General features: G+C 48.0%; 1 protein-coding gene across 1 annotated transcript; it reads left to right on the top strand.

Annotated features, from left to right (window-relative positions):
- The first annotated feature begins 7,557 nt into the window (after positions 1-7,557).
- Positions 7,558-10,221, top strand: LOC120707562 (putative receptor protein kinase ZmPK1). The gene has a single exon (XM_039992479.1). The coding sequence runs from the start codon at positions 7,663-7,665 to the stop codon at positions 10,048-10,050; it is 2,388 nt and encodes a 795-aa protein (XP_039848413.1). The 5' UTR covers positions 7,558-7,662; the 3' UTR covers positions 10,051-10,221.
- The last annotated feature ends 3,597 nt before the right edge of the window (positions 10,222-13,818 follow it).

Raw genomic sequence — 13,818 nt, 5'->3', positions numbered from 1 at the left:
TATTGAAAGTAAGGATTCACTTCTAGCAGCTTTTCAGCAAAAGAACTCCAGAGCCAAAAAGCTTTGCATGTCTAGGTAATGGGCTAAGTATACCCAGAGTCGGGTAAGCCTTGCTGAGTATTAGTATACTCAGGGTTGTTGTTGTAACCCTTCTGAGCAGGTTGTGTCCCTGCGGACTTCGAGGAGATCTGTGCGTCCTGGATTGGACAGCCGCTTCCTCCAGGTTGGACCGTCGAGTGGGCCCCGTCTTCCCCGTGAAGATTGGGCAGGTTGGCGTCACATCGGTGGGCAGGATGTGGAGCTCACCTTTTATCGTCGTCGTAGCTATCGTATTGTATTTCGAACTCAGTTTTAAACTTCCGCTGTGCGTTTGAACTCTGTTGTTTGTATTTAAGACTTTTATGTAAAACTGGTGTTGTAAATTAATTTGAAGATTTCTGTATGCTGGTAACACCTGTGCTCGTCTTCGTACGGGTCTAAGTGCAATTGTGATCCTGGAGTACAGTAGTTTAATCGGGATTTTACCCGACAGCCTGTCAGGTTACACCGTTTTAAGTGCACAGTAACTGGATTAAGTATTAAGATGATGGTTAGTGCATTTAAGCCGGTTTAATTTGGACGGTGCTGCTACAGCGGGCCTGTTCCGTGAAGCGGGAATTGAAGGGAACTGTTGTGTGGGTGACTCTGTTCCCATGCGTGTGTTTAGGTCTGCCTGGCCAGGTTAACAAATTCGATTTGAATCGTCCGCCTGTCACGGATATTGGGACTGCTTAACCCTTTTGCCGCATAGAGTAAGAAGTGAAAGATGATGATGATGAATATGGTTGTTTGGATGATGAAAGATAATTGTTTTCCTCCATGTATGCTATTGGATAGATGCTCACCTAGAATGGTTAATTGAACTAGAATTTGGAAGCTAAAACCTGAAATTAAGGATCTACTCGTTAATGCTTTGCGGCAAAACAAACCCCTCAAGCCAAAAAGCCTTGCATGTCTAGATTAAGGGCTAAGTATACCCTTAGTCGGGTAAGCCTTGCTGAGTATTAGTATACTTAGCCTTGCTTGTGGCTCAACTTTGTTTTCAGGTGATATGTTTGAAGATCAGGTAGCTAGCTTGACTTGGCCGTGTACTTTACCCCCTGGTTGGTCGGTGGAATGGGATTCGACTCCGGCCGAAGATGACAATGCCGAGTGATGTCATGTACGGGCTTCATCATGACATCTTGTATCGTCGTTTAGAACTCGCTCTATTTCCGTTGCAGTTGAACTCTGAACTACTTTCAATTTGAATTTCAAGTAACTTTTTAATATTTCAAACTCGGTTTGTAATATTTAAGTTAAGACTCTGTGATGTAAGAATTTGTGAAATGTTGTACTCTCCGGACTCACCTTCGTGTGAGTTGCATGTAAGCTTTGGGTTTCGAATGCAGCTCAGGTGGTTTTATCGGGACTCTACCCGACTGGACTGTCGGATTACTCCGGTTGAAGTGCGTGTTAGCCGGGATTACCTTTATGGTGATGGTTAGCGCACTTGAGCCGGATTAATTCGGGCGGTTCTGCCACACCAACGCACCCACGCACCGCACACGCGTCCCTGAGCCCCATGCGCACCACGCGCCCGGGACGCCCGGCGCGCCGCTCGGCCCTGCCCGACCTATCTTGTCGTCCTGTGCCGCCTCGCCGCTCGCGATGCCGAGCGCCATCAATGGCTACCCGGATGCTCGCCGCGCCGCCCGTCGACAGCACAGCACCATTGCCTCGCCGCCCGAGCCTGCACTGCTCGAGCAGAGCTCGACGCCGAGCTCCACACCGAGCGGCTGGGCCCCTCCACTTGCACTGGTCCCGTCACCCTGTGCCGCCTCGCCGCTCGAGACGCCGCTCCGCAACGCTCACAAGCGGCCGAGCGCCATTAAAGCCACCCGCCAAGCTCGCCGGCCGGCCACCACCGTAGCCCCGCCTCTCCACCGCCTTCCAGCGCTTATAAATAGGCCCTCGTGCAGCTCCTCGCCACCATCGAGCTCGCCGAGCTGTCCAGTCACACCGCTCATCTTCTTCCTCGCTCCAATTCCGCCTTCCTCTGTTCTCGGCCAAAGAACATACCTCCCCGTCGATCTCCTCGCCTGGGCCATCTCGGTCCGATTCCTCTCGAGGTGAGCACCCCCAAACCCTCCTCAACCTGCCCCAAGTAGCGTCTTTCCCTCTCCATGCCACCAGCGAGCTCCCCACGAGCTCCCGTACGCCATGCCCATGGCCGTCGCGGCCGCCGGAGCTACCCTTCGCTTCTTGCGCCCGAAGTCACCAAAGCGGCGGGAAGGAGGAGAGAGCCGGTGGGGAAGAGGAGGCCGCGCGAGTTCCGCGCTGCACGGGAGTGCCGAGGATAAGGGGAAAGGAGTACGATGGCCCACGCGGCGCGAGCGGCGCCGGCGCCGAGCTTGGTTGCCGTGTTGGCGGCGGGGAGGGGGGAGGAGGAGGAGGAGGAGGAGGAGCAGCAGCTGGGACGGGGATGGCGGGGAGGAGGAGAGGTGGGTCGGCGGCGGGGAGGAGAGCAGGGGAGGACGGGACGGCGGTGGGAACGAGGAGGCGGGGTTTGGGCTGCGGCGGAAGGGAGGAGAGCCATGAGATGTGCATCGGACGGTGTAAAATTTTTTGGCCGACATGGACGAATGGAAGCTCGCCGAGCAGTGCGTCTTTAATATATAGAAATATATCCGGTCCATCATACATGAGGCGCAGCACATTGTTGTTGTCAAAATAGAGGCTGTAGCAGTAGTAAAAAAACCTCTATCGGGGGTGGGGGTGGGCGGCCCCACTGTTTTTTCATTAAGAGGAAACCCTACCAACTTACCTAGGTAGATAAACCCTTCGAACCCTGGCCCATGCCCAAGAGGGCCAATGTGACAATCCAGGTTTTAGGGGTCAAAAATAAAATTTTGTGTTGATTTAAAAATTTAAACCATGATTTCTATAACAAGGGTATTTTTGTTATTTTGGAAAAATGCAAAGTTCTTTTTACAAAATAGTTTGGCAAAAGGCTAAATTTTAAAATTTATGAGGGGTTAAAATGCATTTTTTGTTTTTCACTTTTACCCTCATAAAAAGATATTTTAAGCTTAAGGATACCCTTGCAATTTCAAAATTTAAGTTGGGTTCTTTTGTTTTTTAAAAGATTTGACGAATTTGAAAATATTTCAAAATCCTTTGATCTAGTGAATGCACAACATGAAAGTTGTAGGTCTTGAAAAACTGAATAATTTTCATTTTGGGCACTTTTTCATTTGAGCCCTAGATCAACGGGAAATTTTATTTTATAGTTAAGCCCCTGAAATTTCGGAATATTACAAAACCACCCTTTCCTATTCATCTTCTTCTTCCCTCTGCTGGAAAACAGGGGCGTTGCCCGGCCGCCGTCCGCCGTCCGCCGTGGTTTTTGCCCCGCCACCGGTTCCCCCGCCCGCCTGTTGATCTGCGTCGCCTCCACGTGCCACACCCAAGGTTCCGCCGCCACTCAAGCTGCCCCTACTGGCCTTTTTCGCGCACTCCACGTGCGCCCGACCTCTCCTGCTCGCGCCACGCCGCCGGTCCGCCGCTGGACGGCATCCTCGCCGCCGAATCCTGCTCACAGACTTCAACAAGCTCATCTTCTCCCTCTCTTGCTCATCCCTTCCACCTCCAGGCTATAAATAACTGACCGAGCCCCTCTCCCCGGCATTATCCACCGCCGCGACCACCATCCGCGCCGCCACTCACCGGCCACACGCGGAACACTCTCTCCACCCCATCTCTGTCCAATTTGAGCGATCCATAGGCTTGCCCTCGCCCCTTGGAACCTTCCAAGCCTAGCTACCCCTCCCTTCCCTCAACCGAACACCGCTCAGCGCCGTCTCCCTCGCCGGCCGGCCGCTGCTCGCCGTGGACAGGCCGCCACCGACCACCCCGAGCCCCCAAACCACTACCACAAGGTAGCCCACAAACCTCTCTTGCTCTCCCACCCCTTGCCCTCACCGGAGGAGAGCCATCCTCGTCAGAATTTGGCCGGCCAGGAGCTTCCCCATCGCCGGCCATGGAAGGGACCTAATTGCTTCAATTAGAATCTTTCTAGGGTCTTTTATGCAAAAAGTCCAGAACCCTTTTATGTTTTTCATGTGAAATTTGAAAATTCCTAGAAAAATGTAGAAAAATCATAAAAATGCCAAATTAATTTTGTTGTGCTCCTCTTGACTAGCTCTATCACTTTGGCTACTAAAGTTTGCATGAAACTTTATATTTTGTGCTCTAGTTTAATTGTTAGCAAATGAGAAATTTATTTATATCTTTTTAATCATAGCCCTGTTATTCTTGATTTTTGAAACATGTAATCTATATGCTATGTATGTTCTTGTATAAAATTTGTGGCTCAAATGCTTGGTTTTTGCTTATTATTTCATGTGCTTTGTTTATTTCTAACTTATGCATTTGTTTATTTTATTAAAGCATGTTTTTGTTAATTTATTGGGGTCATCTTTTTACCATGAACTCCAATGAACACAAGTAGCTTGTGGTAATTTTTGGGATAATTTTTGCATTGTTTAACTTGAGTTTTTGATTTATTCTTGAGTTCTAGGATTAATTCACATATGCTAGTGTTGTTTTTGTTGAAATAAGCTCCATGTTTGGATTGATTCATATACATGGCCATTCCTTTTTCACTTTGAGTTGGTACCCTAGTTGTTGAAATTCTTTTGAATTCAAATTCAACCCACCCCATGTTCCTAAATAGAACTACCCTTGCTTTTCTTTGTTTTCAAACCATGCTACTTAGTGTAGCTAGTCCTGTTATTTTATGTAATTCCTTGTGTTCCTTTTTACTCTATAAATGATTGCCCAGTAAAGTAACACTTTTAAGTTTAATTTTAAATGTTTACTTTATTGGATAACAACTCTTTAGTGAAGGAAAGCTATACTTAAGCACTTCACTAATTTCGAGTACTACATTGCATATAGAAACGATATCGCTAGTCGACAGAAAGTACGAACTATTCCAATTTCCAGGAACCAGACAGGGATATTTCTGAAGTCCAAGTCAACACTACGGAAGATAACGAAAACCTGAACGTGAACCCGAAATCCGAAAGCGAACTATGTGAAGTCCAACCAACGTTGCGGAATTAACTGAAGTCTCGAACTTCGCCTCGGAAGAACTACAACGTACTAACTTTATAGACTCTTCTAAAGGCAAGCCCCGGTGCATAATCCTATTATTTTAAATTATGCCACTTTTAGTAACTTTTATTTGTGCATTTAAGTTGTTGGAGTTGAATGAAAACCTTAGATGCATAATTCTAGGTACCTATTGTTTGAATACTAGAAACAGAGTTCGATTAGCTGCCATGCTAATAGGACCGGTAAAAATCGAGTGATTGCCTGTCACTCGCGAGCTTATAGGAGTTGATTGTTTACTTTCTGCAATCACTACAAGGACCATGGACGGATTGGGATACAAGTTTCATGGTGGTAATCCATCTATGTTGATAAACTTGATAAGGCCGCAGTGTGTGGTAGTGTTGATTAAGCGTTTGAAAGTACTAGCCACATGCCGTAAATATGGTACGCGGCAAGCCTAGTAACTGATCGGCCCGGCAAATGGACTTTACCCCACTCTCTCTTAGAGATAGAAAGTTAATTTATGACGAAAATTTATTATATGTTACGCAACGACTACGGGGTATAGGATGTGGACTGTTCGCTGTACTCGAGGAGAGTGGTCCTGATCTATGAACCGAAATGAGAAGCAAACGGTTGCTTGAGAGTGACTCAATAGTGCTCCAAGTGTGTGCGTTAGGTTTTACCTTGCAAGGATTGGAATTTCGGTTCGAACTGTTCCGCCTCTTACGGATAATGAGACTGCTTAATCTCTTTGTCACATAGAGTAAGAAGTGAAACAAAGATGATACTCAATCTTGTTGGATGCAATTAATTTCTATACCATACTTGTATAGATAGGTGCAAATCTAGAATGGTTAATGAAACTAGAACTTGAAAGCTAAAACTTGAAATTAAGGACCTACTCTTTATTGCTTTTCAGCAAATAAACTCCAGAGCCTTCACAAATCTTTCATGTCTAGTTAAAGGGATGTTATATACCCTTAAGACGGGTCAGCCTTGCTGAGTATTAGTATACTCAGTCTTGCTTTTAACATTGTTTTCAAGTAACATTGGGAATACTTGGTGAGATTGACGTCATGTACGGCCTTCTTCATGATGCCATATATCGACGCTAGTTATCGTTTTCTTTTCCATTGTCTTTAAAACTCTGAAGAACTTATCTACTTTCAAATTTCTAAGGTACTCCATCTGAATTCTCAAACTTAGTTTATAATAACATTTACTTTGAAGTTTGTAAAATTTTGGTTATTGTAATATCTGGGCTCACTTTCGAGTGAGGTATGTTGTTTCGATCCGAAATACAGTGGTGTTATCGGGATTTTACTTGACAGACTGTCAGATTACTCCGTTGAAGTGTATGTAGATAATAGTTAGAGCACTTTAACTGAATTAATTTTGGCGGTTCTGCCACAGCCAAGCTTCACGGCGAGCACAGCGAGTGGGTTTTTTACCCCAATAGTCAGAAATTCGCTTACGTTGAGAGTCGAACTCAGGACATGTTGGGGCGCGATGCTACCAGGCCGGGCTAGCCAACTCGACCGCCCGACCTTTCGCGGCTGTAGTAGTAGTAACCAGATACTAACCTTGTTGCTTTGGTGAGTGGCCGAAAAGGCAGCAAGGTGTCATCAAGCAACTCCCGTCACAATAACAAGCACCTCTAGAGCTCCCAGTATATTTGGATAGCCTAAATAAATGCTAAACTTTAGCACATATTAGCATCCAAGCAAATACTAAAATTTTTAAGTCTTGGATTCTTAGTTATAGTTTAGCCCACCCTATTAGCACTCCCGTTTGGATTTTCACCTATTAGCATTTGGATCCAAACGAGATTATAGTAAAACGTAACTGAAGGAACAGTAAATTGAGATGCTACAAGTCGTTCCGTCAAACTAGTAGCTATTCTGGGCTTCTGGCCAAGTCGCAAAGATATCTTTCAGCTACGATTCTTTTTCCCAGAGTAACAGTAAGGCACCCAAACTACACTTTGACACGGCTTCCAGATGAACATCTTGACGAACGTTACCGTGGGTTTTGAAATTCCTGGGGAAAATAAGAAAGTTCAAAATTGCCTTTTAACTTTTGTTAACAAAGAATCAAACAAAGATGCAGCTTTAACAAGCAGAGACGATACATGTGGTTTGCGCACGACGCCGCTCGCGCGCAAGTTTACACCGGGGATTTCCAAGATGCTCGATACCAACCGAGGAAAAATTGCTTCAATGCTAGTCTACGACTTAGAGTCACATGATCAACATAGCATCAATTAAAAAAAAGCTACTTTAGGGTCACGGGCAATGGCAGCATCCTTGTTGGCCACGATAAGCCGATCGAATATTAAACATGTGACATGGCCGAGATCTGATCTACGCATCTGCTATTACGTCATCAAACATTTAGCTTTCACTCTGATAAACAAATTTAGGTTTATATGTGTGTCATCGTCTAGCTACCAACCCACCTTATCACCATTGCTCTACCTTCCTACGCCTCCACAGCCAAAAGAGCTCCCTGAGAAGAAGAATGACTGCACTGCTCTATCTCCTCCTTATTCCATTGCTCTCCAAGATTTGCTCTGGTGCATCGCCATGGCAGACCATGACCACCGGCTCGCACATCAGAGGAGAGGACCACAACGAGGTCTTCCTCATCTCACCGGACCGCACCTTCTCTTGCGGCTTCCACGAGCTTGGCACAAATGCTCTCACCTTCTCCATCTGGTACACCACAAGCACCACCAATAGAACTGTCGTCTGGACGGCAAACCCCTATTTCGCGGCGAGTGGCTACTCTCCCGTGAACAAATATGGCTCCAGGATATCGCTGAACCACGACGGCAACCTGATACTCACAGAAACCAATGGTTCCACGGTGTGGGAGAGCAGGACATCGTCAGGCAAGCACACAACAGTAGTCCTCCTCAACAACGGCAACCTTGTGATCAACGACTCCAGCAACAATATCGTGTGGCAGAGCTTCCATTCGCCAACGGACACCTTGCTCCCGGGGCAGAACCTGACAAAGGGCACAAGGTTAGTCTCTGGTTACTATCACCTCTATTTCGACAACGACAACATCCTGCGGATGTTGTATGACGGCCCAGAGATCACAAGCATCTACTGGCCAAGTCCGGATTACAACGCTGAAAAAAATGGCCGCAGTAGGTTCAACAGCACCAGGACAGCAGTTCTAGATGACATGGGTAATTTTGTGTCAAGTGATGGGTTTAAGATAGAGGCTTCAGATTCAGGTCCAGGAATCAAGAGAAGGATCACAATCGATTACGATGGCAATTTCAGAATGTACAGTTTGAATGCATCAACAGGGAAATGGAACGTCACAGGACAGGCTGTAACACAGATGTGCTATGTGCACGGGCTATGCGGAAAGAATGGGCTCTGTGACTACTCCAGTGGTCTCCAGTGTAGATGCCCTCCAGATTATGAGATGGTTGATCCAACAAATTGGAACCAAGGATGCCAACCAATGTTCTTGACTGATAAAAACCAATCACCTGAGGATTTTACATTTGTCAAGCAACCTCATGCCGACTACTATGGCTTTGATCTATCCTCAAATAAATCCATCTCATTTGAAGCATGCAGGAACATTTGCTTGAACATCAGTACCTGCTTATCTTTCACATACAAGGCTGGAGATGGTTGGTGTTACACTAAAGATTTACTTTACAATGGTCAGGTCTACATGTATTTTCCTGGAGACAACTATATGAAAGTACCAAAAAATTCGAATAGTTCTTTATCCCCAATCTCTAAAAAGGAAAGCCTCACCTGTGGACCACCGGGCTCTGAGGTCAAGCGAGGATCAGCAAGTATGTATGGAACAAAGAAGGACAACATAAACTGGACATACTTCTATGCCTTTGCTGCAATACTGGGAGCTCTAGAGTTGCTTGTTATTGTGACGGGCTGGTACCTTTTCTTCAAGAAGCATAACATACCCAAATCAATGGAGGATGGGTACAAGATGATTACAAACCAATTCAGGCGGTTTACATACCGAGAACTAAGGGAAGCAACTGGAAAGTTCAAAGAAGAGCTTGGGAGAGGAGGAGCAGGAATCGTCTACAGAGGTGTGCTTGAAGATAAGAAAATAGTGGCAGTAAAGAAGCTTACAGATGTTCGCCAGGGAGAGGAGGAATTCTGGGCAGAGGTGACACTTATTGGAAGAATCAATCACATAAATTTAGTCAGAATGTGGGGATTTTGCTCAGAAGGGCCAAACAGGCTATTAGTGTACGAGTATGTGGAGAATGAGTCACTGGATAAGTACCTCTTTGGTGAGAGAAGTACGGAAAGCCTGTTTGGTTGGAGCCAAAGGTACAGAATTGCCCTGGGCACTGCAAGAGGCCTTGCTTATCTTCATCATGAATGCCTTGAGTGGGTTGTTCACTGTGATGTGAAGCCAGAAAACATACTCCTAACACGAGACTTCGATGCCAAGATAGCAGACTTTGGACTGGCCAAGCTTGCGAAGCGAGATGGCACTAGCTTCAATTTTACCCATATGAGAGGCACAATGGGGTACATGGCACCAGAATGGGCACTCAATTTGCCAATCAATGCAAAGGTTGATGTTTACAGCTATGGGGTCGTACTTCTGGAGATTGTGACTGGAATCAGGGTTTCAAGTGGCATACTGTTAGAGGAAAGACAGATAGATTTCCTGGAGTTTGTCCAGGAGGCTAAACATATTCTGTCTTCCGGGAATGTTAGTGACATTGTTGATGATAGGTTGCATGGCCATTTTGATACAGAGCAGGCAATTGCAATGGTGAAAATAGCCTTTTCATGCCTCGAAGAAAGAAGCAAGAGGCCGACAATGGATGAAATTGTCAAGGTGCTCATGTCTTGTGATGATGATGACTACCGTCCTGCTTATTCATATTGACCTGCAACAGATGCCAGACTAGCTGAAGACGTAACAAGTTTCATGCCAAGTGCAACTTTATCATGTTATTATAGGAACGATGAGACAAGATAAAAAGCTCTGACTGAATCGATGTAATGTAAAATGTGGAGATTGTGATATTTGAATGCAATAATGTCAAAATTACTAGAACCCAGCAGCTGCAGTTCCTTTATCTCAATTACATTTGCTAATTAGATAGAGGGGAGTAGCAGAGCCCGAGAATTTCTTCTCCCTAAACATTTTCACCATCACAAGTTTCAGCACATCATATTCACAAAGACTGATAAATCTTATCCACATCAATAGGCAAATATACTCCTAGGATATCATTGTACACAAAGACATACAAGGAACTATTTTGTTACCTGAGGAAGCAGCATCCACACAATTTATTGGAAACAACCTCTTTTCAGCAGTAAAATCGAGCCTCCATTGGATGTGCGAGTCTGAACCTTCCCCTTGCCCCTGCGTCGCCCCCCACTCGGGCAACCCGGGAGGCCCCGAACCTAGCTGCCGCCTCGACCTTCCTTCCCCCTCTCCCGCCGCGCCACCGCCGAAGCAGGATGCCGGCAAGGCCGCGCAGCTCACCGGGATGGCGGCGGCAAGGCCTCTTCTCGCGTGGTGGCGCGGGTGGTGGTGGTCCGGCGGGGCGGGGCCGAGCCCGGGCTGCGTGGAGCTCGGCTAGGCCGCCCCTGCGGCACCGACTAGGGCCTAGCGGGTGCTTATGACGTTGGAGGTTCCTCCTCCGCCTTCCCCTCACCTCCTCCTCGCTAGCGGCGCGGCGCCGGCCTAGTCTACCCTGGTGGCCGAATCCGGTGCCCCAGCGGCTGGATCCGGCTCACCCTAGCCAGGAGGCGTGGCGGGCGACGGTGGCTGTGGCAGTGGCAGCCGGACCCTAGTGGTCACTTCACAGCCCAACTTGGCTCTTAAATTTTTTAGCTCAAAATTGTATAGGACTAGAGCCCAGCCCGTTTAGGGCCTGGCCCTTAGATTATCTAGGCCAAATTTGACAACCCTTTACCACCCCTACTAGCAGTGTCATCCAAGGGTGAAAAAGCCCGGTCCGCAGTGGACGTGCGACGATGGCGCTATCGGCGTCGCTTCCTTCCTGAAGGTGTTGCACTTGGATCGTCACCGAGGCTTTGAATGTCTCCTTCGGCGTTTGCACTTCTCGGCACCCGGTAGACGCGTGGAGGCGGTTCTTGCAATGTGAAGTCAGAGCTGCTGCGTCAGGGACGTGGCTCGGCAACGATGACATGCGGCACGCCCCTTTCATCATGGTTCGGTGCTCTACGGAGGGTTTGCATCCGCCGGGGCGAAGTGGGGTTTGTGACTGGAAGTCGGAGCTGCTCTTGTTTGAGCTTGGCAACGATGACCAGCTGCAGCCTCGTGCTTTGAACCCGTCGGTAGGTGGCTCGTTTTTTTAGATAAGGGATAAACCGGCCTCTATATCCATCTGGTGGATATATATACCCAAGAGTTACAATAGTTCTTAGACTCTACACCTCAAATGAGGTTCTCAGAATACAAGAAAAAAACTCTAAAACAATGAAAGAAAACTAGAAGACTAAGCTTTAACTTTCTTCTTCGCTCCGTTTCATCCTTGTAAAGTCTTTATGCCGCACCGAACACCACATCTATCGTTTACTTAGAAACTTGATGTCCGAATTATTTGATGCCGCTGAAGTACCAAAGTCGGACCGAATGATCTCCAAGGTGACGCTTCAAGAAGAGAACGACATCGAAGATGTCGTCGCCGCCACATCCAGCAAGCTGGACTTGAGTTTTCACCCGGAGATCCACCGACAGTTGTAGGTGACACCATGGTAACGCCTCAAGGAAACGACGCCCAAAAGCGCCGCCGTTATCGATACCGACACAATGCCGAAAAGGGCTTTCGCCTGGAACACCTACCCGGCATCACCACCATTCCAGCAAGAAGTAACGGTGATGCCGCTGCCAGGGTCGACGGAAAAGATGGCCATGCCGAATTGGAGAGTAACCCGGTGACCGCGGTGGTGTCGTAGGTCCCCAGCCATGATCTGAGAGAAGAATCAGCCCGATGGAGGGCGGATCCGGCGCCAGTGGACTTGCACGGCAGCAGATCGGCGCAGAAGCGACCAAAACTGTCGATCACCGGCCCCAGAGAAGGCACGGGGGCCACCACGCCGGTAGGTAGGGTGACGAGTTCGGTAGCACCGCCCACTGTGCAGGTTGGGCGCAACGGGCGCTGAGCCACCTCGGTAGGTGGCTCGTAGGTGGCCTACCATCGGAAGTGGGAGCTGCTGGTAGCTTTGCTTCCATGCTCGGCAATGATGACCAATGGCAGTGCATCGTGTTAGTGCTCAACCGGGTAGCGTGGGGTGGTTAGCTACTCGGATGCTCTGTTAGCATCTTGTTTGACTAACCTTCTTGTACATAAATTCATTCCTTCGTCTTAATTGAGCGGTAGAGCTCCTGCCATTGGTTCAAAAAAAAATGGAGCCTCCACCTTCCTTGCACAAGCTGCTCTGATGGTGAAGCTTGTAGCATTGACCCCACCATGCTACACCAGAATTTGTTTTACAATGTTCTGAACCAGGACAGAAGAATGTTAACTACTGATTAACATGGAACTACGACCCTTCATAAAAGTATTACTGCCCCTTCGCCTAGCATGATAATTGATTCAACTCTGGGTTCCATGAAAACGCACAATAAGTGATTGCCTATCTTTTATATCAAAACCGAAGAAAAATGAGGTATCCAGAAGGTATTACCAGGCTACCGACACCTATTATGTCGCGTGAATTCTGTAAACATGCATAACTTGACTCTATTTTCTCCAGAATCGGAAGCGAATAAGGTATTGATTGAAACAGAGCCAAACCCTAACGCCACATAACCGCCCCCGCATATTTTACATGGTTGGCCTTCTGGGCAGCACGCAGCACTAGCTGCCAAATGCTCTATGTTGATCAAGCGCGCGGGGGCTATTTTGTTTGGAATGGACATTAAGCTAACGTGCCATAGTTCTAATCCACAAATCAACAATTTCTCCAGGCGCGCACCCCGCCAGCGATAGCCGGAACAGGAACCGGCGAGGCCGATGGGTATCAACAGCAAGTGAGTGCAGTGCCAGCAGCAGCCGCATGCGGCAAGGAAGATGGAGATGACGAGAGGGCTTACCCTCATTGCAGATGCAGCGGACTGGTGCCTGGTGAGAGGGCGCAGACGGCGGACGGCGGAGGAGCGGCGGCGCGTTGGGGCAGGAGAAGGCCACGGCCGGATGACAATGGAGTTTTGGGCTGCTATTGAATGGCGAGGTTGGTAGCAACTGGGCCGGCTTGTGAGCCCAATTGGTGTCCCTTCATTTCTACACATCCAAAATGTACCCACACGATCCACTCATCAGTAAAAAAAATAGAGAAAATTACGTATCTATCTGGCATTGTACTCCGTCACCAACTCTCTCCTCTCTCGAACTCTCTCCTCTCTTCTCCTGCTACAGCTGAGAGAGGCGAAAGGGGAGCGACCCGTGCTCCCGCCGGCGAGGTCGCCGTTCCCCTCCGCCTCCGGTGGCCCTCGGGCCCTCGGATGTGTGCGGGAACAGTGTCTCTCTGCCTGGTGGTGTATATTAGTTACTAGTTCTTCTAGGGTTTGGTTTCCGGCGGCGGCGTCGAGGCGGCGGCGGCGGCGGCGTCTAGGAATAACGTCCTCTCGATCTCTTCCTCGCCTTGTTGGTGCTCCACTCCGACGCCGGCGGCG

The sequence above is a fragment of the Panicum virgatum genome, chromosome 5K (assembly GCF_016808335.1).
Source record: "Panicum virgatum strain AP13 chromosome 5K, P.virgatum_v5, whole genome shotgun sequence".
Taxonomy (NCBI): Eukaryota; Viridiplantae; Streptophyta; class Magnoliopsida; order Poales; family Poaceae; genus Panicum; species Panicum virgatum.
This window is presented reverse-complemented; position numbering and strand designations above follow the sequence as displayed.